We start from the raw sequence: 26,525 nt of genomic DNA, 5'->3' as shown, positions 1-26,525 counted from the left end.
TCTACCGTACTAATAAGTCCACGTGTTTCCTATTTATATAAACACGGGAAATCAGCCCCATATTTAATCGTCCACCAGCCGCATGCATATTTGTTTCAACATTCTGGCGTTTTAACGTCATAAACAAAAACTCCCCCCACTGATTCAAGTCGCCCCCAGAACCGCGGTCTTTCGAACACACTTCCACCTAGCCCTTCATTCGATTTAAGCCCTTGCGGTGGAAAAAAATATGCGATAAAGTGGAAACATAACATCGACGCACGTCTTTAACAAATAACGGCTTTTTGTCATCTAAATTTGATGGAGTTGCGCACCACCGTCCAATTTCGAGGCTGTCCCTTAATTTATCAGTAGGTACACCTCGCTAGTGTGGTATAGGTGCCAGTCAGCCAGCAATGACAATTTTATAAAACTTGGCGATCGGTCTGTGGTGAGTTTGAAACCTGCTGCTTGTCGTTTGTTGTTTGTTATACGCCAGTCGCATATTTCAGTGTCGATTATTCCATCTGAGCCGGCCTAACCAACAAATCAAGCCCTATTTTAACGCTGTATATTTTTTAAGGTTATTGCGATAAAATCCATCGGCGATTTTAATTTCGAGTGGTGCAATTTCATTTGATATTCTTCTACAGCTCAGTATTTCACGTCCGATACCGGGTAAATATCGGAAACACGTAATAAAAAATAATCGATACCGTAAATTTGTATTTGTTACGTTTGGAAGGTTCGTGTGGAATGGGTGCGTAATTTTTATCAATTTTCAAACGGGAAAGTGGCAAAAATTCCCGTTGCAACTGAGCAGAATCCAAATTTAAATGGACATTATTTATGCATGAAGGGATGCACGTGTTATACCTGTCTTTTTTCCATGCACCGGTTTGTCCATACGCTCACGCTCTTCTATCTCTTGTTTACATTTTTTGCATCCGAACTTTCCCTTTCTAAAGTCAAATTTACGTTACTCCGCGCATCGTTGCGAGAATAATTTCGAGGGAATCGAATATGAAATCTGGAAACGTATAGAAGATTTAAAAGTCCGGCGGTTTCGCCTTATCCCCGGTCATATATGAGAGTCGACAAGTAAAAGAGAAGGAAGGAAGTTAGGTAGCGACCCGAAATCTAATTAATCGCTAAGGCAACGGAGAAGGAAAGGAATTAGTATTTTTGGCTAGGCGTGTCTGTCATTTGTGTCTTAAAATGAAACTTGTGCGCGACTGGCCATTTTTCTGACCAGTGGTCTTGCCAGTGTGGGAGTATTATTGATCCGTTTTGGCCATGCTAGAGAAACACACGCGTCCAGCAACGCACTCACACACATATACGTACTACTTACTAAACTACGGGCCTACTATGTCGACGCTTGCTCGACTTTTGAAATCGTTTATATCCTTTATAACATAGAAAAATCTAATTCGATACAAAGCGCTACGCTATATAAAATATGATAAATCTCCCGTATAATATTTTTCAACGTCGATTTTTGTTTCGCATTACCAATATTCCCTAAATTAACCTTTATTTTATAAAGCGCTACACTGCTTCAAAAATAATATATCTCCTTAATAATATTTTTCAGCATTGATTATTACTTCGGCTTATGAAAATTCCCTTAATTATTATTATAACATTATTCAACTTAAACATTATTTTATAAGATTTGCCACTTTTAAAATAATTAATATCTTTTATAAAATATAAAAATCTACTATTTATAAATCTTTTGGATCCCTGCTGCTTTTAACCGAAAGCTATTCAGTTTAGCTCTGAAGAAGCCAACAGGATGATCGGCGAAACGTCAGTCAGTTTGATTTATAAACAACCGACGCATATGGCATAAAGAAGATTTGTAAATAGTATTACAGTAGTCCGAGGGAGAAAAAATAAAAAAATTAAAATCGAATTCGATGCATTACAAAGCGCTAGACAGCATATAAAATAATAAATCTCCCGAATAATATTTTTCAACATTGATTAGTGCTTCTTATTATCAATATTCCTTATATTAACCTTTATTTTATAAGGTTTGCTACTTTTAAAATCGTTTATATTTATTACAACATATATAAATTTATTTTAATTCTTTAGATTAACCTTTATTTTATAATGGTTTTCTATGTTTAAAATAAATTATGTCCTTTATAACCTATAAAAATCTAATTCGATGCATTAGAAAGTGCTACACTGCACGAACAATGATAAATCCCCTAATATTTTTCAACATTAATTATTGCTTCGCATTATCAACATTCCTTCAATCAACCTTTATCTAATAAGATTTGAGACTTCTAAAATTGTTCATATACATGACAATATATAAAATATTAATTTAATTCATTGCAAATAGCTACAATGTATAAATAATAATAAATCCCCCGAATAATATTTTTTGACAATGATTGTCACATTAATTTATCAACGTTCTTTACATTAACCTTTATTTCATAAGGGTTTTTGATTTTTATATCGTTTATAACCTATAAACATCTAATTCAATACATTACAAAGCGCTGAACTGCATGAAAAATAGCAATTTTTTTTTCGACATTGATTATTACTGCGGTTTGTTGACATTCCTTTGATTAACCTTTATTTTAAAAAGGTTACGGCTTTCAAAATCGTTTATATAACATGTAAAAATCTAATTCAAATAATTAGAAAGCGTTATACTACATAATAAATAATAAATCTCATGAATAATAATTTTCAACGTTGATTACTTCAGTTTGTCAATATTCGTTGTATTAATCTTTACTTTATAAAGGCTTTGCGACATTTCAATTATTTAGAAAGTCTTCCACTGTATTCAAAATAATAAATTTCATGAATAATATTTTTCAATGTTACTTCAGATTATTGACAGTTCTTCGGTTAATATTTATTTTATAAAAGTTTGCAACTTTCAAAATCGTTTATATTTAAAACAACTTTTAAAAATGTAATATAATTAATTACATGAATAACACATAATAAATCTAATTAATTAATAATATTTTTTTTATTTTATTTTATTTATTTTAGATATTTTTATATCTTTTAAAATATATAAAAATCTAATTGACATAATTTGAAATCTCCCGATTAATATTTTTCACTATTGATTGTTACTTTTCGGATAATCAAAATTCCATAGATTAAGCTTTATATTACAGAGATTTGCAAATTTTAAAATCTTTTATAACATATAAAAATCTAATTGAAATAATTTCAAAGCGCTGGACTCTAAGTGTAATCCAAATGAAATATTATCAAGAAGAAAGGTTATCCTCAATGCAGCAACTATTTTATATAACTATTGTATAAAACGAATGTCTGCCTTATTCCTTCAATTCATGTAAAATAAATTTTAAAAAATATAAACGCAATATTTCCACTGGAAATTCATAAAACAAATTTGGTCAACGTATGTATTCGCGTTAGGTGACCTTCGACAAAAGGCTTTTTACTTTGCCTTGGAAATTGCCTGCTTAGGAAGTGAAGAAAACAAAAACTAAATTTAAAATATGCAACTCGATTAAAATAATCGATCGAGGACTTGACAGACATTTTATTTAACATTAAACGTCTCGGATAATTATTATAAGCCCTTTCGGTTTTTTCGTGATATTTTTTTATTCTATAGGATCCAGAACAAGCCGACAAATTGACTCTTGAAGTTGTTTCCGCTAATTGGGCTCAATTTTCATTCAAATTGCCAGATGGGTTTTGCGGCATGACATCATATGGAAACCAGACGAGTAATGACGAAAACAAAATTGGTGGCGAATTATTCGTTGATTGTCTATTGTTTTTTGAACGTTTCGTTTCCCCTATAAGGAATCTTGGTGATAGTTTATTACACAAATGGAAAAGTGGCCATAGAATAAGGGAAACTTTTGAGTTTAAATTCGATATAAGGTGTGGTGTAAAGCAATACGGCCTTGTGTTCACATGTGAAGCCATTCTTTCTCTCTCTTCGACTCTCCCCAACCCCACCCCCACCAGGACTTTCTCATTCGCGCTATCCGTTATGTTTTTCATTCGTAATTATGTTTTTGCCTTTATCTGATGATCAATATTTCCCCTACTTCTAAGAATTGCGGCGTATTATATATATATATATATATATATATATATATATATATATATATATATATATATATATATATATATATATATATATATATATATATGTCGCATTTTTATTTAAAAATTTTGTGCGTGCGGAAACCAGTTTAGTTTCCCTTTTATTGTTTTCAAAGGTAAATACAGGTGGTTTTATTAAACAGTCCCTTATCTGCTTTATTAAATATTATCAAAAATAAAATCGATATCACTGTGGACTTTTACTTTCCACTTTCGATGGTATTTTGTTTTTTATATACAGACTGGACATAATTTCGCTTTTGAGAAATTACTTTCGGCCTATTTCTTCAGAACTATTTAACGTATCCTTATCATACTTCGTTGAGTTACTATAAAAGACAAATTGATAGTTTGCATAGAAGTTGTCACAAAAAGATATAAAATACTTAAAGCTAAAACATCTAACAAAGTGTATAAAAATATAACACGTTGTTATAAAAACGCCTTAATTTTGCAAAAACTTTTGTCAACTAAGTAATTATTTAGTTTTGATTTAAAGCCTCTTTCCAATCGATATATTTTTTTTATTTCTGCAAGTAGATTGCTAAAAATTACTGGTCCTATATATTTTTCCGATTTGTATGAAATTTTCGATACACTGATATTTACCCAGAAGTTATTCCTATCTCTAGTGTTAAATTTATGTAAGTCTGAGTTTCTCCAGAGTAAAATTTTATTTTTGAACACAAACAAACAAACATCTAAGATATACTGACATGGATTAAATTTTTTTAAATAAGGTTTGCAGCTATATACTCTTAATTTCTTTTTTGTGATTAACTACAAATTTTAGGCGCTCTACTATAATCTAAATAAAGAAGGAATTATAATAACATGAAAATATCAAAAAACACATTTTATATTAGTGATTTATTTGTATTAAATCGTATTATTTTGACTTCACTATTCTACTCATTTAGCCTCTACATTATTTAAAATCATTAAAAAAGCATAAGACAATTTAAAAACAAAAACATGGTGTATGATGAAAACAAATGAAAAAATTCTGTTTCCCTTTACTTCATCACATTCTTCTTCTTCGCCTTATCCGTTTCGGATGTTGGCGATCATCATCGTTATTCGAACTTTAATGACATCATACCATTTGCGAAGGTTTGCCCACCAGGAGATTCTCCTATTAATATACTATTAATATACTAATCCCAAGCTCCCAATGAAAATCTAACTGCTGTCGGCTATCCCATCCTTGTATTGGGCTTTTAAGTTAGGTGAGTTTGGAATTATTTATTTGCTTATAAAATATCAAATTCTACTTCTACTTTTTCTTAATTTTTTAATTCCAAATTATCAAAGTAAATAAATCCAAAATGTGTATTATAGAAAAATCAGTATCTCCATTTTCTTGTTTTGTGTATTTTTGATAAGTATTGTCCATTATAGATTTCCAAATTTTCTATCACAATAACATCAAATTTATGAATGCTTTAAATGTTACTAAACTAAAATTAAAAATCTTTTTTTTTGCCAGTATTGCATATGTAATATAGAAATTTGCATTGAAATAAATTATCATGTCCAATTTATTTAAATGACAGAAACATATTCGCGAATAGGCTTCGATAAACGCGGATAAATCGATAAAATGAAAAGTGATAAGCTGATAACGTTTTATTATTTTTCTGAGTTTAAACCAATCATAAAACGGCATTCGATCTAAACTAAAATCTAATTACTAGCAGATGAATTTTCACACAAATAAACTTTTGCATTAAGATAAGCCCGCGATAATATATGATTAACACAATTTTCTAGAAACGGCAAACCTGCTCGTATTTGATTCAACGGTTTGTTATTTTTAGTAATACGTTGAAAACTGATAAGACAAAAAACAACAGAATTTCCACAATTTTCCACAATCGTGTTTTTATTTTATGCGATCATGGCGTTTGTTAGCTTACTAACAAATTCATACTAAAAGCGGTTCGGTCGGTATCATTCAAAAGCCATTATTTTCCCCTTAAAATATAATGAATAAAAAACACGACTTCAATAATCATTAACTAATTTATTAATATCATACCCGAGTTTATTCAGGACATTTATGTGTGGTTATCAAATTATGCCATTAAAAATTCAAGCAAAACCTAATTCCGAATCGCGTTTGAAATTAGGAAAAATGGTGCACGCAATGTTCCTAAAATTTCCTTTTTTTTGAGCTGTTTTGGATATTTTCCGGAAAATTCACATTTCACGAATAATAATTTTGTCCAGTGCTGTACGAATTTTCCTTCAAACATCTACAATTTAAACTAACTCTTAACGTTTTATCATACAGCAATTTAAAAAAAGTAAGTATTAAAATATAGCAGTTTATAAATAAAGTTTTTAAGCTGCTGCTTTATTTTTATTAATCATTTACATTTTAAGTTCTTAGTTGGTACTAATTTTAAGATGTGCAGACATGTAGCAAGTGCAGACACTACTCAAGCCCCAATTTAAACGTAACATATTTTTTAAACTAGAGAAGGTAAATATTGCCATTAAAAATATAAATATAAAAAATATATATTTATTTTGGATGTTGTAGGATTCTTGATTGCCAATATTGCAGAGATATTTGGGAGATGCCTACTTAACTAATTTGAAATAGAATATATTTCAACAAATTTCATCAATGTTGACTAACCAAAACTAACTAGAAACGTACAGAGCACGGAAGTATCTGTTTGCTGATTTCTACAAATATCCTTGCAAATAAAAAAAGATATATCACATCAAGATTTACATTTTCTTTAAGAACCCACCCCTTTATATAAATAGAAAAAAATACCTATTGTTGTAAATTAACTTGAAGTATCCATTTGCTACTTTTAATTCGCTTATAATTATTTTTTTTTATATTTAGTATTTGAGAGTTAGTTCCAAAAACTTTGTTGGATTCAGCTGCACTATATATTTTTCAAACAAAGTTTTGAAAATTCAGTTATCTGAATTTGACATCAATTTAATATTGTTGTTTATAATAACTTTCTCATACCACGTTGTGACACTTAAAACCTTCTAAATAAATAAATAGATTCGTTTCATTTAACTTAATTTACTAACTACTTTCAGCTATTTACGATTACGTTATACGTAATTAATTAATGGTAATGGTAAAATAAATATTATCATTATTATATGTTGAAGCAACTGCGATCCTTGCATTATATGTCACAGAAGAATATGAATTTTTTATTTACACACTAATTTTGTTTTAATAAACATTTCCATTGACTTCTTGGCTGAATTTATCAGCTTGATGAGGTGATTTTAATGCCTGTTGAAAAACATTTTGAAGTGTTTTGTTATACAGAGTCATTAGTATGCGAACTTTATCAAATTTCGTATACAACAATTATATATATATATATATATATATATATATATATATATATATATATATATATATATATATATATATATATATATATATATATATATATATATATATATATATATATATATATATATATATATATATATATATATATATAAATGCATAACAATAATTTGATCTAATAGAATCTTGGTTTTATCGTAGGTATATGAAACTTTAACTTGCAAACACCACATTCTAGAAAAATAAACCACTTTATGCAAGTGTTTCAAAATAAAATACCGAAGATTCGGTTTAATTTTGACATAATAACAATTACTGAGTTATCTGATATTTTAAAATTAGGGTAATGTAAATTAATTTATAATATTGTAAAATCCAATTCTCATGTTACCCTACGTCATAAAATTTTTGATTGCGAAACAAGATCACAAGATAATTTAATTATTAATATCTAGCATGTGACTTATAATCAGTTATAACCACTTGAATTAGAAAAGGTCCCAAATTATAATCGAATCTTAAAAACATTAAAGTTCCATTTGAACATATTATAAAAATAAAAGTACCTAAATATATGTACATGTTTCCTGTACATCCTGATAGCTTCAAGTTTTTATTAGATACTAGTTATAAATATTTAATTTTGATACCATGTTTATGGATTTTATAGTGATATTAAGCTTTTTTATATAATATTTACAACCGTTACAGGATTTAGCGATTTCATTAAGTTGAACTTTCCCACAAAATTTGTATACAAGAAACTAATACCGATGGCAAGTGATTGAAACAAATGTAAACACACAGGTACTCTATATTTTAGAAACTTCCCTCGACAGGTTATATTCATAGAAAATTATTTCTGACTCACTAGAAAATTTAGAAATCAAACCGTTTTAGGTAAAACGACAACTTCAAGTCTCAATTTTAATCCAAGCATCTTGACTGATACAATTTGTCAATCTACTGAAGAGATTAGAAATGTAATACTGTCATTAATGAGATTTTCACAAGTGTTGTAAGTATAATCATCACATAATACGTTCTACATACGACTTGATTTATAAAAAAATTCAGTTAACCAGATGTTAAAATGTTGGATGGTGATCTGTTAAACTTACATTTAAACGTTCAAAAATTATTAAAGCAAACGCTAAAATTTAATGTAACTATGCTCTGTCTTTTAATTCCAGAAAGTTATAAATCATTATTGAACTATAAAACTTAGTGTTCTTAGCGTAGCGTAGTTTTGTCTTAAATCAAAAATGTTGTCCAGGTGTTCTGAGAAGTGATAACTTTAACGGTAAGGGCTTACTTAAAGCTATGCAAATATTTTTTTGGGAATACAACTATAATTCGTCCAATTTGTAAACCACTTATATGCCTCACGTCAGCAAAAAGAAAGCATGATATTATAATAATTATACGTTATAATAATTAATAAAATAATTATTATTATTATAATTAAAATAGGTTAATATTGAATCCCAAAAACACAAGCTTAAGAATTTGCTCCATGATATGAATGAATATGGTCTGAGAACATCAACACAATTTGTAAAACAAAATTACAAGAATGTGAAATAAAAAAAAAACATTCCGTTGAATTACAGTAATATACTCGTATATATAGATTACACCGGTATACTGATTCTTCACCTTCGAGAGCGAATTAGATCGTCCGTGTTCTTAATATCAGATTCCATATAGTTCACATTAGCGTCAAAGGAACTTTTTCTATCAGCTGACAATTGTTGGTCCTACTCAGCCCTATAGACAAACAACTGAGGATTACTTCAGCAAAACAACCTCTTTGAAAGCAATTGAAGAAGTATTAAATGAATTTTGCTGCTTTCATTTTGTTATCTCATTACGTAGATCTATACTTACTTATATATATATATATATTATATATATATATATATATATATATATATATATATATATATATATATATATATATATATATATATATATATATATATATATATATATATATATATATATATATATATATATATATATATATATATATATATATATATATATATATATATATATATATATATACTTACTTACTAACACAATAGTAATTGACAATGAAGACTGTTGGTATGTTAGTACCAAAAAATAAATCAATAATTTAGAAACAGTTGACATAAAATTTTTTTTTTACCAAATTTGATCACGAAAATTCGGACATTTGACATTTTATCACAACATTACGCCCGATGCGCAAACAATTTTTCAAATAACTATGAATTTCTCTCTCTAAGCATGAACTTTTTTTGTTGATTTCAGTCTAATTTATTTATTCCTATATTTTTAAAGTACTAAGCAATTGATTGGTGATTTTGATACTTTCGATAGGCTGGAGGAAAAAATATATAGATGATGGATGAGTGTGAACTTTTAAAATCGCCGGAAGTAGCAGAACCATATTATCGGATTATTACATATTTTGAAATTATACAGATTGCAAATGATGTAAAAAATAGCAGATTAACATCGAATTCGTTATCGAGAGACGGCGTTATTTTTTTTGCAAAAATTTCTAATCAGAATACGTGCTTAAATTAAAGTGGAATATTCATGCTGATAACTGTGCAATTTTTAAATATTTAAGAGACAAACGAGTCATTTTTTTTTGATACTGTCAGGCATTTAGATGAAACAATCAATTTAAAGGTATTGTCATTTTTTGAATTCGTCTCTCAGACTAGAGAATCTTATCTATGGTTAGTGTTACGCTGCAATGTGCGTCAGTTGGCGATTTTAAGGATTATTTCACGTTTGATAAAAAGATTTTAAGCAAAGCGTAATTTATTAACTTCAAATAATTTAGACGATTTTATAGTCAACTTGTTTAAAAAAAATTGGATTTCTTCTTATAATAACGACTAGTTATAAATTACTCTATTCTAGAGACATAACCTGACCAAATTTATAAAAAAAAAATAAAAAATACTATAAAAAACTAAAAACAGAAAATGATAAAACGATAACAAGAACATGTATTGCTCTAACATTCCGGAAGTCTCCAGAGCAGACAACAAGCTTAAATTAATTGTTTTTAAACTTTAGAAACTAAAAAATATCCCCAGTTTGATTCAGTATGTTCAGAAAATCTTATAGAAATTTTCCGTATGTTTAGCTATCTAATAGACAAGTGCATTGCTAGAAGATACTATCCAAAAGCTTTTAAAATTGGCATAATTTATAATTAGGTACAGTATAACACTGATATTCTCCCTGTTCAAAATATTCGAAACGATATTAAAAAGACCCACTGATCCACAGAAAGCAAGAAGTAAAGCAGAAGTAACAAAATAACAATTGCCTATTGTATATGTGTATTTTAACATGTTTAAATACGCAAAAAACTGCAAGAGCTTTGAAGCATAAAACTAAAAAGTCTGGAATTATAATACCACATTTTGACGAAAACGGAGTAGATTAAAGACAAAAGCATATGTTATTGGAGCAAAGAATTTAAGTTCGATGCTAAATGAAGTAACTTATAGTAAAACTACAGACAAATTTATGTAAAGTCAAATGACAAAATGGAAGTTTCTAACAATTTTGTGATAATTTAAAATAGGTTCTTATATTGTTGAGGCGATTGAAAATGTAATGAATAAAATAATATGTGAAACCGAACAGGTAAATATCACACCTTACGATTACAATATTATAATCATATTACAATCTTTCAAAATATAACTTTTATACTTATTAAAATGTTTTTTTAATATCCCAATATTTCGAAAACAACACATTTTTGCAATAGACAACTTTGCCCAAACACAACTCAATTTTTAATAATAAAAACAACAATATTATAAAATTTGGGAGTTTCATTTTTTTGGAAGAAATAACGATCTTCCCTTCTTAATATGTACTTATAAAGCAAATAGTTCAAAGAAAACCAAATAAAAATGATTTCTGTGTAGGAGAAATTAATAGTTTGCAAATATTTTTTTAGTTCGCATAAATCATTGAAAATTAGTTCTATATGTAAAAATAAGCGGTCTCTCCTTAAAAAAAACTGATATTAAACACATGTTTAAAATATGCAAGATACATTTGTACATTCATTTAATAGTTCCTCGATACTGAGCAGCAACTTTGTTAACTCTATGTTTATTTCTTATCTAAGGAAACTATCAAGTCTAGGTAATGAGCATTTTTTGTTGTTTCTAAAAGAAAATAAAAGCATATTCGATCTCTAGTGAAAATTGGTTAAATTTTCAGCGTAAATTAAAAAAAAACTAACTTGGAAGTTTATCGGACTAATTGTTATTGTCCGCGACATTTTTTTTTCTCAACCTTAGAACGGAATTCCACAATTACGGTCTTCGCAAAGCCGACAGCGGGGTGTGGGGGTGACGGACAGCCCTTGAAGGGTGGTGGGGCGATGTTTAGGGCATGGGATTCCGTTTTTCTGGCCCTTTTATTGATACAGTGCGTGGTGACTGACCGAATAGGCTGTACTGCTTTGTGTGTTGTGTGCCTTACCTGTCCCAGAAATGTGCCAGCTCTTTGCGTGTTTTTAAAAATATCCTCCGCTTATTTTATGGATATATTTTTGAATTGCAAGGTCAGTAACGCGTTTTTATTTATTAAATTTTAATTTTGTCAATTGTTTTTATCGAAGAGGACGTTCTTTATATTCCCTAATTTATTTTAGTATTAATAAAAATAATATTTTATTAGTCCTATTAATATTTAAGTTGCATTTTTAATAATTAATAATAATTATTATTTCTTTAAAAATATTATTAGCACCTATTTTATGATTTTATGTAAGTGGTAATGCTATTTTATTTCTCGTTCATCGATGTCAAATTAGACATTTGCGATTTTTTAATAAAAACTCATCAAGAAATATATCATCAAGTTTTACGTGTTGTCCCATAACAAAATATACTAAGCTGATTTTAAGCGATTTTTCCAAAATCTTCATAAATATTAAAATAATTATTTATTTAATAATAATAAGTTTTATTATAGGAAGAAATAATTTTGCCACTTTAAAGTGTTCTGCTAAAATGCGAATAACACTACAAAAAAAAGTCCACTCCGCCTATGACTCCGGTCCACTCTCACAAATATTTAATGATTTCGTCATTAGCAGCCCTTTTCTTTTCTCCTTCCCTTATATCAGTGAACATATAAGACATATATATTTTAAGGGTCCTGTCTTCTTTGTCATTTCATTTTTCGTTCTACCTTTCACTTCCTTCGGCGATCAATATCTCAAAAATGAATAAAAATACGGGCATACCATTTTTGGCTAGTTTTTTGAAAGCAATGTTTGGAAAATTTCATTTGGACGAATATCCTTTAACACTCAACTCAGATAAGCCATCGACTGGTTTTCAAAACAACCAGCAGAAGGAAAGCGCCTACCAGTGTAGGATATACAATAATTGCAAATAATTTAACTCTATGCTGCTCTGGTGTTTAAATCTAATTTCTGCAAAAATTATTTATATATCAACGAGATTATTGGCTAAAGCGCCAAAAGATATTTTTTTCGAAATTTGAACTGTATATATTGTTTTTCTAATACATGAATTAATAAAAACATCGCTATGTGCAGAGTAATTGTCAACTTCTAATATGCGATTTAACGTAGAATAAGATGGCATTAAAAATGTACAGGGATGTACTTAAGATTTTCTATGAAATTCTATTTGAAAACTTGAAAATTTTATTTTGATATTCGTTGTTTCGTGGCGTATTATTTAGATAAATTGATTCAATAAAAAATCGGTAATAGCGAAGTAATTTTGAAACCAAATTTGATATAATAGTACTTAGAATAGGCTAAGTTGCATTTATAATGTAGAACGTATCACCAAAATGGCGCTTTTAAACTTAACCTAAGGAACTTGAGAAAACAAAAAATATGTACCATGGAAGGTCAATCTGAACAATCCAGAAACATTCGGAATCCTTTGTACAAGTCATATCGTTATGAGCCGTTGTCATTATCAAAAAGAAATGTTTATAACTTTTTTTTGCAATTAAGTAACGAAAAGTCATTTATAAACTGTACTCGCAATTTATGGATGATTTTACAAACTTTGTATGAAAAGGATCTTTTAAATAATATTATTAGCTCCCTAAAAGATACAATCTTGAAGACAAATGGTTTTTAATAGTTTTTGTTAGAAAGCATTTGAAGGTATATCAGAAATTTAAGCTTCAGACGTTCATATTTTCTAATCTGAAGCAAGTATTCAGAACTTTCGACAGTTTAAGTCATTAAATTATCATAAACTGAATCAACATATGATAACCTGGATATACAGAGATAATTTAATGTTGCAACCCATTTTATCACGATTTGGGTAGAGCTTTCTAAGCAATCCGTAGGGGGATTGTATATGCCTTCTTTGCTTATACGATGTTTTGCTCTTCGAGCTGAGTACATGATCCTGGGATTTAGTAGCAAGTTTGTTAATATTGTTAAATTCTTTCATGTTTGCCTTTTTGTTAAATTTTGTGTTCATATTACGCCCGTTTTGGTGGATCCGTAGTTCTGTATATGAAGACGTTTAAAAATGTTTCTACAAAATGTAGAATAAAATCAAATATGGGTAAAAAGGTAATGAGAAAATGAAAAATTGCAGCATCTGTTGTTGAAACGCAAAAAGAAAATTCGATTTTCCAAGGAAAACTCTGTGGAAAACTCGAATCAGACAAAGCGGGGTCTTTTAAAATTTTAAAACATATTTCTCGTTATTTCGATTGGGTTTAACCATCGGGAGGGGTTATGCGATACCGATTGTTTTTCGATATCTCATCTCTGCTAAATTGAGCGCTAAAAGGTTTCTTAAAGTTAGAAAATTCGATTTTAGCACTACATAGCCCGAAGATATACTTATAGTCTAAAGAAAAATTCAATCACTGGCAATTTGATACGAAATTAGAAACACGGAGTCCTATTTTAAGGATGGTAGTGGTGTTTTCTTCACGAAAATACGATTTAACGTTGTAAGAAGGGTAAGAGATTATTTTAAATGAACGTCGGTCGATATTTTTTAATTAAAAAAGCTTATTGGACGCCGAGGGCTGAAAAAATCCATTAGTGTATTAACACCAATAAAGCCCCTTTTCGGAAAAATAGCCTAGACGCGCCATTGAGTAAGAACTAGCGAGGAAGTATGATTCATGCTACGTTTCCCTCATTTTAGAAATCGCTCTCCCTTTGTACGTTTTCGCTATTTAGTCAGTTTCCACGAGAAATGGCAAATATCGACTGAAATCGTGAAGTGCACGGACAGGGGTCCCGACAATAACAGAAACTTTTATTAACACCCGCATTTCTAATTAATACGAAATGTGTCGAGTTTATTTCATTACGTCCCGAGGCCGTTGATAGGTTTTTTTTTTCATTAAAGGGATGTTTTGAAGCCACGTTCTGTAACATTAATAAACATCTTTTATTAAGTATCTCTGTATACCTAATAATAGATATTTCCCGAAAGGTCTGCAATGAAATTACTAATAATATTCAAGTCGTTTTAGAAGTATAATCTGCATTTCTTAAAATAGAAATAACGTGCTGTGAGGCTGCATTTAAACCCATAATTATCTTATATCTGCATATCTATAGTATTATAATTTATATAATATTTATATATATAATATTATGCAAAACTATAAAATATATCAAAAATTAAATAAGAAATTATAATTATTTGTTTTGTTTTTTCCAATATTAGATATCTAGTCCTTAAGTAGTGATCAGATTAGTACAAAGAATAAGAAGGAAAAGGTTAAGATAAGTATGATTTGCTGAACATGCTTTGATGCTGGATTTAAACCCGTAATTATCCTATATCTACATAATATTATCTAATATCTATTGTAGCAATAAAAGAAACTTCATTAAACAATATTTTTGCAAACGCAAAAATTATTTATGTTGTTTTTTCCAATGGTAGATGTCTAGTACTTAAGTAATGATATGATTAATAAAAATAATAAACTGCCACCGACTACTGTAAAAGTAATAAGAAGGAAACGATAAAGGTGAAGGTATATGATTTAGTGAACACACTCTGAGGCTGTATTTAAAATGGTAATTATCTTGTATCTACAATTATCTTATATATTATATCTGAAGTGGGCAATAACTTTATTATAAAACTGATAACATGATAAACATTAAATGACAAAAAACTTTACGTTAGTCACGGCTTTTGCAAAATGTCCTGTAGTTCGTCTACTAAATGAAATTCGTGACTGAAATGACATTTATCAAACTATATAAAAATTATTATTATTAGGATAAGAGTTTCGGTGTATGAACGCTAATTTTATCCTGGTAGATCCTTGCAGAAGTTTTTTAAATTGTTCATTTAATTTTTCAGTTTTGTTTAACTCTTTTTGAACTTAAACCTCATAATAATGATATAGCCCTGGCATATCATTTAATTTTTAGAAGTAAATTTTATTTGGGGTATAGAAATAAATAACTGTCTAAATTTTTAAGCAATTTCGACCTTCAAACCTTCCTGGCATCCCATTTTGGATGCAACACATCGGGTGTTTTAAAAATAAGATTTTGATGAACTTTGTTCAAATCTGCCTATAACCTTACTTACTTTGATTAAAATAAAAAATAATTTTCATGACTTTTACTTGGTATAACACTTTAAAACCTCATTTTCATTTCCTATTTTACTTATAATAATTTAATAAAATGTAATAAATTGCTTGCCTGTTCAAAATTAATTTTTATTTCAAAAACGGTAAGAAATAGATATAAGGAAAAATTGGAAAATGAACGTGCTCATAAAAAAAGTGTTCGGCTTTCAATTAAAACACGGACTTAGTAAAATTTCTTCAATGGCTTAAAAATTTATGAAATAATTTTTTAGTTCTATAACGATACGACATGGGTATAGGGAAAACTGGAAAAAATCTACTGCATTTCTTGCACAGAATCTAAAAATCGAATAATATATCTACCATTTAAAGTTAGAAAGATGTGGAGACCTTTATATAGAAGCAGCAACACTGCATATTTGAAAATATTTTAGGCAGATAGAGCACCAGCAGTTGAAAATTACCGACGTATTTCGAACTTAGGCAATTTTTCGAAAATATTAGAGATTACATAAATTTATCTTTGCTTAAATTCGCAACAACTTGGTTTTATGCCAGAAGATCATGTATCACCAACTTATGTTCCCTGCCTGAACAAGCCAGGTCAAGTTGACGTTATATACGCTGACTTCCACAAAGCGTTTGGTTGTCTCAGCTCCTTTTGTTCAAACTTCTGGTGTGACTCAAAGTTCTAAGCTTGGGCCACTTCTGGTAAATATATTCAATATAAGCTTATCTATGCACGCACCTATGTTCAAAACCGGTACGGACTGCACAACTCTCTAGGCCAACGTTAATGTTGTCGGTCAGTGGTGTACTAATGAATGATCTTAACATCAGCAAATGTAATGTGGTGTCTTACCACCTCACATTAATGCAATGCGAATTTTGAGATTCGTAATAAGAAACTGCAGGCATTTTTGTACTTCTGTTCTTCCGGTGGTATGGAAAAGGTTACTGAAGTATCTAATATTAAGGGAAATGGGTTCCTATCCTGGGAGGGGAGTTGATCATGATCTTCTACGCTGTACTCCGTCTGAGATCTACGCAGAGACTTGCAATCTGCGTCATTTCTCTGCAAATTAGTTCATTACAGAATCGCCCATTTTCATTTTCAAAATGTCTGTTAACTTGAAATTATCATCGCACTGTGATTTATGTTTTAATGAATGTAATTATCCTTTTCTATTCTTTTTTCTTTCTTTTCGTAGTTATAAAATTAGTAGAATTAAGATTAGTTTTTACGTCCCCTGTAATTAACATATCGTATGATTTATTGGAAATAAAGTGCTGTTAAGAGTCGTTGGACGTACAAAGCAAATAAAGGCACGGACAATGATTAGGGTTTTCGATAGCCGTGAATAAAAAAAACTGTCTATTGATAAGCTAAATGGAGATTCGTTCTTGTTCCAGGGACCTATACGAATATTGCATGTCGCCTACAAGTAGCAAAGATGACATCCGTCACTATACCCTCCAGCACCGGCCCTTTGCACGGAGTTTATTCCTCAATGCGCGAAGAGTTATCAAATAGCGAATCGGATTTCGAGGCGGCGCGAAATCAAAAGCGTTGCCTGAGTTTATCGTCTTCGTCCGACACTTGCAAAAAGAGACGAAAGCAATCGACTCCGATTCGGATATTTGTAAACGAATTAGGAGGTAAGCAGTCGTCTGAAGTCGATATGAGGCTGGGGTTCGAAAGCACCGAGCAAGTTCAAAATCATATCTCTACGGAATTTAAACGCGAACCTGAAGAAGATATCGCTCCGTTAGCTTCGTTCGGAGAGACGCCGCTGTGTTTGACGATGCCCAGAACGGAAATGCAGTGGGGTGCGGACAAATACAACGTGCAAAACTTACCGTTCAGTACTGCCAATCCGGTATTTATGGCCATGTCTCAGTTCACTCCTCCCGAGAACATACAAATGAAACCTATACGAATATTCAATCCCGACGCGTACTGCGACTTGTGCAACAAGGAGTTTTGTAACAAGTATTTTTTAAAGACCCACAAAGCGAACAAACACGGAATATACAGCGACATCCCGTCGACCGAGCTGCCGAGTTCCGCTGCTATACCATTCGCAGGAAACGTCAAACATCTACCTTCATCCGTGCCAAGTTTAGATTTACCCGTTAAAACCGAACCCAAACCGCCTTCGAACTTAATCAACCCTTATTCCGCAATGCCAATCGACGGTCCGTCATCGTCTAGCGAGAGCGACAAACTGAATACAGAAGACCAAACCAATGAAGAATGTTCTAGTCCTAGTAATACGCAAACCGAATCTACCTCAGTGAAAAACGAATTCGAATCATCTTATTTCGATTCCGCCAATCAATCCAGTCGCGAGACCGAACGGTTAAAGAAGATCGGCGTGATGAATCCGAAAGCTTTCTGCGAGATTTGCAACAAAGAATACTGCAACAAGTACTTCCTGCGCACCCACAAGATGAAACGTCACGGGATTTACATACCGGATGAGCGGGACGCGAAGTTCGAAGGGATGGGAAGCCATTCATGGCCTTCAAGTGTACAAACTAGTCCTTTAAATTTAATTATGACTGAGCAGTCTTCTCTCCACGACCGCAAAACTACCTCACCGAACGACATAAGCTGCGACCTATGCGGAATCAGATTCCAAAACAGCAGCCTCGCTCACTTGCACAATCTGACGGTGCACGGTAAAATGGCGGCGAAAGAAGTCGCCGACAATCCGGACGTTTCCTCCGAAGAGTCGAAGAAAACTTTAAACACCGAAGCCATTAGCGAGGACTTGCAGAAACTGCAGACGATGATCATGCAGCTGAACGAATTGGACGTCACCAAAGTGTCTACCAGCTGCGCCACCTGCAATAAGGAGTTCGAGAACAGGTTTTATTTGCACGCTCATATGGTGACGGAGCACGGTATGCTTTTAGACGACGTCACCGATTTTGATAAGGGTGGTGATTCGGAGAACAGCAACAACAACACCATGTGCGATTTGTGCGGGAAAGACCTGCAAAACGCCGAAGAAATGAAGAAGCACATCTTGGACGCTCATTCCAACGCGGAAGGGAGTAAAGAAGAAGAGTTCACCGCTCCAGATAAAGGCGGCAGGATTTTTAATCACGTCCCTGAACGGAGGCTTTCCGTGAACGTCACACCTACTAGCAGTTATTGCGAGATATGCAACAAAGAACTGTGCAACAAGTACTTCATGAAAACCCACATGCAAAGGATGCACGGGATAGAAATCGAAAATGGCGCTCAGATCGGAGGAGTGGTCTGCGATATTTGCAACAAAGAGCTGTGCAGTAAATATTTCCTACGAGTCCACAAGCATAACACACACGGTATCGTTGAATATGGCGCGAGTTTGTTGCAGCCGAGGAAAGTCGAAGGGGAACCGCCTCCGGTACAAGAACCGGATCCGGCTTTAAAACCCGGAGACTTAGCCGACTTAAGTCATCGTTACTTTACGCATTTCACCGAAGTTTGTCCCATCTGCAGCCGTCGGTTTAGAAGCACGAAATGGCTGAAGGCTCATTTGATAAGCGACCACGGCCAGACGGGGGTAGAAAAGTGGACGGAATTGGAGCAGCAGCTGCAGCAAAGTCTCGCTCAGACCGGGAAAATTTCGAAAGCGATCAAAACCGAAAGGTCCAGTCCGAATTTGAAAATTCCAAACGGAGGCCAGGAGTTTCCTCCTCCGAAAAAAGTGGGCATTCAAAATGTACTGTCGAGTATATTCGGATCTGATGAAGTAAATACGAAAACGTATCAGTGTTCTTATTGCCCTTTCACGTCACCACTGCTACCGTTACTGTTTATCCACGAAAGATCGCACACTCTGTGTGGTGCGGATAATGTTCCGATCAAATGTCCGGTGTGTCCGCAGTCGTTTCTGGAAAGGGAATTGTTCCAACGTCATATGTTCACCCAGCACCCCTTTTTGCCTCTTCCTCCTTTGTTCAACGGCACCAATCATTCAGAGCTTCCAACTCAGGAAAATCTCGAAGAAGAGTCGTCGTCTACCAAGCAAACCAAAACTCCAACGAAGTCAAGCGTGACCGAATTACCTTTGGAAGTCAGTCAGAGTCTGAAAGATGTGGCCAAGAAGGTACAGTTGCCCACAACTTACGCCCTTCCTCAGCAGAGTCCAGAGGTGGGACAAGAGGACAACGCCACAGGTTCTTCTGGGTATGTGATGCAAGCTTTTCTTTTAGAAGACTCTACGTCCGAGCGAAGGGTTTTTCCATCCGTTGTTTTTTTGCCCATGCTTCAAAAACAACCCGCCCCTTTAACTGTTACCTTCACTCTCACCCCCGCCTAACCCCCGATGTCATTGGCTAGTCAAATAAGATTCTATCGCTAATTACTAATTTCATTTCATTTCGATGTGTAAGCGTAATATTTTCGTGGTACTGGGAAAGAGTTAAAATTTCTTTTTGGCATTGTGATATATATAAATAGCTCTCAAAAAAGTGAAAACTATAATCAAAATCAAAGTATTAATACTAGTTTTTAGTGGGGTGGTGGTCTCAGTTAAGCGAGCAATTTACCCGTAACAGATTAAGAAAAATATAATTTTCATCTATACAAACGGATGATTTCAAATGAAATTTTTCTACTGTTCCTGGATAATTTTTGGATGTAGACTCCAAAAGAGCCCTAATTTTTTCTCTATCAGATCTAGTTTTTGAGATAGTTAAAAGTTTTCTCTTATTTGACTTTATAGAATTAAGTTTACTTCCATAGTTAGAATGACATGATAGAATCTTTCCCCTGTTCTTCACTGCAATCACGTAAGTTTTCTTTAAAGACATCCACACCACTGTAGAGGTAGTGAACTTTAACACTCATGTTGCAATTGCTAACTGTTGTTGTTCGTATTTAATTTTTTCCAAAACTAGTGCAACTACCAATGACCAATGACCGATTCCTTCAAGAAGAGTCTTTGTTACTGCACTTTATCCGCTTCTTCATTTATTAGGGAAATGGCAGAATCTTCTATAACAGAGTCCAGAGAGCATTAATACGGGTTTTTCTGTTGTTGTCTGGGATTTACGCTATTTTGTTGTTATAACTTAACTTCTTCAAAAGTTTCTTAATGTTATACTACTATACTATACTTAAAATGTGTCTAAATTATCTGGTCAAGTTATTTATAACGACCACCGATAGACTCTCAAGGCAGTGCCTTGCCTGCTTTACCCAACATCCTAAGCAATTTGTTTTCAGGCTGATGTTGACTGAGGTTTATACCTTTTTTAATATCTTGTTTTATTTTATTTTTTCTATTTGATCTTTTTTTTCTGGTGTATTAAATACGGATTACCATTTAGGGATTCTTGTTCTATGAAAACTTGTATTTCCTTATAAATAATTTAAAAAAATTGAAATTGAATAGTATAGTGAGAAGTATATATTTGGTTAATTAGACTCCAATTTTCTGACTTGTCCATTATTTTTGTATCTCGAAAACTAGAACTGACAGAATAAATCTGATGGAATTTTTGGAACGAAAAATTGTTTTTTCGTGTTCTTAACGTCATTATATTTGCAAAATTTAACTGCCCAAGCTAGAATAAAGGATCGGGTAAGTCGCGATCCTAAGCGTCTTATTTGACTAGGTTATATAGTAATCCCGCATTCGTAGTTTTGCATAGATGTGTTATATTTTTTTAAAACCAATCGATGGCGATTCCACAACACCTGTGATTTTTATTATTTTAATTTTACTTAATTATTGTATAATCTTAAAAGTATAAAATATATTATAAAGTAAGCGTATTCCTATATTTGCAAGTCGCCTCGTATATTACGAGGATCATATGAGCACATATTTTTATGCAAATACAGAAAGACTGAGTGAAATTTTTATATATGATATGTTGATTTTCACTTGACATGTATCGAGATACAGATGTTTTGTACGATAGAAAGCTTTAGGTGATGTTTAAAGAAGTTCCTATTTTATATCTCGATATAAAAAATACTATATTAGTTCACAAAGATGTATGTGTTAAGTTAGTAGGTGTAGCTTGCTCAACTGTCAGTAAAATATGTAAACAACGGGATCATCTTAGTTGAAATGAAAATCATCGGAAGATGAATTTTAGGTCAACTAAGATGCATCATGGATTTCAACCATTCGCATGCCCAGTCCATAAAACTCAGGGTTTAGCTGAAACGAATACAATCAGCCTCACTGGTCCAAGCAAAGGCCTTGAGAAAGACCTGGACCACAACTTTCCTCTATCGAGTTCCTGACTAGTAGTATACATAGAAGTAGGGTAATATCAATTTATAATAAAAAATCTTATGATATAAATGGGCCCCAATGCTCCATTTCTGAAGAACAACAGAACTTGACATGCTGTTTTATAGTGGGATTATTGGAGAGAGGCATGTCACCTAAACCAAATCAAATTACATTCATATTGTGGCCCAATCATCAGTTGCTTGTGGTTTGTTTCATTACTACTAGTTTCGGTTCTTCCAGTATAAATCAAAATTCGCTTAGTTGATGACATATTACTTAGACAGCACTTCTACAGCAATCACCATCTTAAAAAAGACGGGGTTTGCCAGAAAACTATGGCTAGTAATATTTACGCGATGAATTTCCTTTCTCAGGTGACAACATATTTTTTTAAACGAGTACCTAAATCGATATACATAAAAATTACTTACATTAAACGTATTTACAGTAAGAAAGTAACACCAAAGTTGAAATTAAACTCCGATCAACGCAATTGCGTCTGTCGACACAAACTGGACAAAAACAAATAAAAAATACATTCAGGATTTTTACGACGTTTTTGGGACGCTCAGTGGTATATTTATTTTGAAAGAAATAGTTAGCAAATCCTGTAGATTACTTTATCAATTGCCTTTAATAAAGAAGTTAGAATACCCCCAGTGTAGTGCGTACCATACAGGGGTTTCAAAACCATTACCAGCATATTCTTTGTATTAAAATATTTCGATTTGTAACCTAAAGTAAAAACTTACGGAGATACAAGGCGAAAAAATAATTTTATTTTTTCGTTTTTTGTTACTTACGTTCAAAATTTTAAACAAACATTCGTATGTGGGTACGAGTTTTGCAATAAGTTGTAGATGGCACTACCTGCACACACTTTTTTGCAAAAATACCATCATATTTTTTTCATATATACCCAAATTTAATTTCCGATAAAACAAAATCAATTTCTTGTATTTTCTAAGCAAAGAGGCATTTTTGTTCGATATTTTTGTCAATGTAAGTTTTGATTTTAAGAAATAGATTTATTTGAAAATCGGAAAATTTTGGCCCCTTGGTTTTGAAACACTGTTATGCTATCGGAGCCATATTTTCGAATTGCAAGTCCCTCTGTTCCATGCTCTTTCTGTAAATCGTTCCAATCTAGAACATAATATTCGAAAATATCTAATAAATACAAAAATTGAAATTGAAATGCTGTTAAATGTTTTCGAATAGGTAACTGATCACACATTGTTTAAATTATTGTATAGTACAAAACTGACTACCTTTTGCTAATTACTAGTTATAATATACTAAGCTGTGTGCCTTCGGTAATTGCAAATGACCTGCTGATTTCATTAAACAAATTAAGCCTGGGTGCTATGAAGAATATCTATGTTTAACATTACTTGATTAAGTACAAATACATGCGATCTTTTTTACATGTGGGCGTATTTAAATTTGCATTCAAATATCGTTGTTGATTCCTTTAGGCCATTATAAAGTGATGTCCCTTGTGTTTCCTAGATTCCGTAAACAGCTGCTCTTGCTGGTCAATGTGCCCCCGGTTTTTATACAATTTCCCCTATTTTTTGCAGTTCTATGCATCTGTTCTACGTTCAATATTTTTAAAAGCCTGACCCTCGCTTTTATGCATATCATTTCAATTTAAAATATCACTGCTTACGAATCCTATACCGGTTGTCCAAATCCATGCGAAATCCTGTAAATTGGAAAAGTATTTGTTAAGGTATAAATCCCTTTTTGTTACTATTCATTGATTCAAATGCAACTGATGCATTCTCGGAATGATTAATTAAAACATCAAGAACACAGAATATAGAATTTTTATCACTAGAAAATGCTGGAAAGAATATAAGCATAAGCTAGAGTTAGACGTTATAGATGGTCCGCATTTTGTGTTTTTTCCCAGAAATTTATCGTCGGCCATTAGCAACGCACTAGCATTAATTCAATCGGATATGCACGAGTTGCATTCGCATGAAAAAATTAATACAAAGAATTTTTCACACTCAATGGGACGAAATTATATTCGTATGTGACCCCAGCAATTTTCTCTTGTTAGTATGTGAGTATTATGCAAATTTTTTTCATTTTGCTTGATTCACCCCACGATAAAAACGTTGGAAAAGAAGGAATCGGGAACGGAATCAATTTTTGGTGTGCATTTTTCGAAGGGAAGACCACCGAAAATTTGAATACGCTCACGTGGGATTGTTAACAATGCGAGCTGTACTTGTGTGTAATAATACGCGCATATAATTTATGTGTGTGTTGTAAATGTGAACCTTTACCTAAATCAACGTCCTGCGAGACCAAATCGAATTTGGGAAATCAACTTTGTGTAGAAATATGTTGAAAATTGCGCCTATTTTTGCCGAATTCTTCAGATCGGAACATTTACTGAAATAAATCTCAGGGTCGTAACTGTTGAACAGTTTTTTAGATTTTTTGGTGATATACAGAGTTTTTCAATAGATAAACGTTATTTTTAGATATTTAAAGCGAAGAGTGTAAAATCAAATTTAATGCATGTCAAAATTTCGTTGACACTACATTTTGAACCAACCGAATTATACCAAATAACCTTATAAACATAAAAATCTTTTTTTTAATTGTTACTGATTTTGATCAAATGTATCACTTATTCGCGATAAAAAATCCTAAAAATCCTTAATCCTAGTTGAAAGCCTTTTTTATGTTTACTATTTTTTTTACAAAATGCATTTAAATTTCTTTTTCCTATATTGAGGAGAAAAATTAAAATTTAATTTAATATCACAGGATTTGTTTTATTATTATTTTTATTCATTTTATAATAATACTAGTAAGCAACGTTAAGAGCAGAAAGTTTTTTTTAAGTAAAATTATTTATTTTTTAGTTAGTCTTGTTGCTACGTTTCTTAATAATTACTAGTAGTTATTCTTTTTCTTCATTTTAGCTTTATTTTTTATTAATAAACTACAAATCGAACTTTATATTTCGTGAGTTTTTATACTAAGCTAGTCAATCCACTTTTAGAGCTCTCTCCGCGACAGAAATGGAAAAAGCTCAAAAAAAGCCTCATTAGACAGAAAATAAGCAAAATCTATAAAAAAAAACCTTTTTTTCTAAAACCTTAATTTTGTTCAACTGAGATCTGGCTATGCAAATTACTTGCTCAGAACTTGTCAAATGTCCAATTTCTAAAACCTGGCCAGTGGAAATGGCGTCCAAACAGTAAATCTTGTAGGGAGCGTTCTTGCCTGAATTCTACTTCTAAACTAATCGAATATGACATCAGAAAGAAATTTATATATATATATATATATATATATATATATATATATATATATATATATATATATATATATATATATATATATATATATATATATATATATATATATATATATATATATATATATATATATATATATATATATATATATATATATATATATATATAACCTATGAAGAAAAACTGTGGGGAGTTTTTGGTCGAAATTGTCACGTGAGATGTTTGAAATGTTTCTGATTAGTCCAACCTTTTCAGATTTTAAATAAAATCATTGATATCAAAAAAGTTCTGCAGGCTCTGTGCCTGCATGTGACTTTTATAAGAGGTAATTTTTTATACATTTTCAAATATTGTTGTTTTACGTATAATATAATATATATACATAAGTATATTTCAATGCCGAATTAGAAAAAGATTGATAAAAACCTACCTCAAATGGGGTTTAAAATAACCGAACTAAGTGTTTTGAAAACATGTAATTTCCAGACAACCTTTGAAAATGAGAACGCAGGCATGGACGAATTTGTTAGTTTATTTATTTTTCAAAAATACGTCACACACTCTAAAGATATTCACCCACTTTATATTTGTATTGTTTAAAAATGTGGTGTTGACGCAATTCCACTCAATTGTTATTTGTACACCTTCGTTCTGAAGTTTATGGCTATTAATAAAAATGGAAAAAAATTCCACTCTTGAAAATCGGCCAGCGCAATTTTCGATAGCCCAAATTTAGAAAAGCAAACACGATCTAGCGCTGTAGGCTAAGAAGTCAGTTCATTCGTACTTAGAGTAAGTAAAACAAAATATGAGCATTAGATTTAAGTGAAATGAGCGTAAAATCAAAATCCCGACTCGAGCCGTGGCAAGTTCGATATTATGTTAAAAATATTAAAA

The 26,525-nt window shown here is 31.5% G+C and overlaps 1 protein-coding gene across 1 annotated transcript; it reads left to right on the top strand.

Moving 5' to 3' along the window:
- Positions 1-347: 347 nt before the first annotated feature.
- Positions 348-25,640, top strand: LOC132708848 (uncharacterized). The gene is made up of 2 exons (XM_060681478.1): positions 348-430; positions 17,504-25,640. The coding sequence occupies exon 2, from the start codon at positions 17,545-17,547 to the stop codon at positions 20,407-20,409; it is 2,865 nt and encodes a 954-aa protein (XP_060537461.1). The 5' UTR covers positions 348-430; positions 17,504-17,544; the 3' UTR covers positions 20,410-25,640.
- The last annotated feature ends 885 nt before the right edge of the window (positions 25,641-26,525 follow it).

This window comes from Cylas formicarius, unplaced genomic scaffold, assembly GCF_029955315.1.
Source record: "Cylas formicarius isolate icCylForm1 unplaced genomic scaffold, icCylForm1.1 PGA_scaffold_12__32_contigs__length_19106922, whole genome shotgun sequence".
NCBI classification, from domain to species: domain Eukaryota; kingdom Metazoa; phylum Arthropoda; class Insecta; order Coleoptera; family Brentidae; genus Cylas; species Cylas formicarius.
Note: the sequence above shows the minus strand (reverse complement) of the source record. Positions and strands in the feature narration are given on the sequence as shown.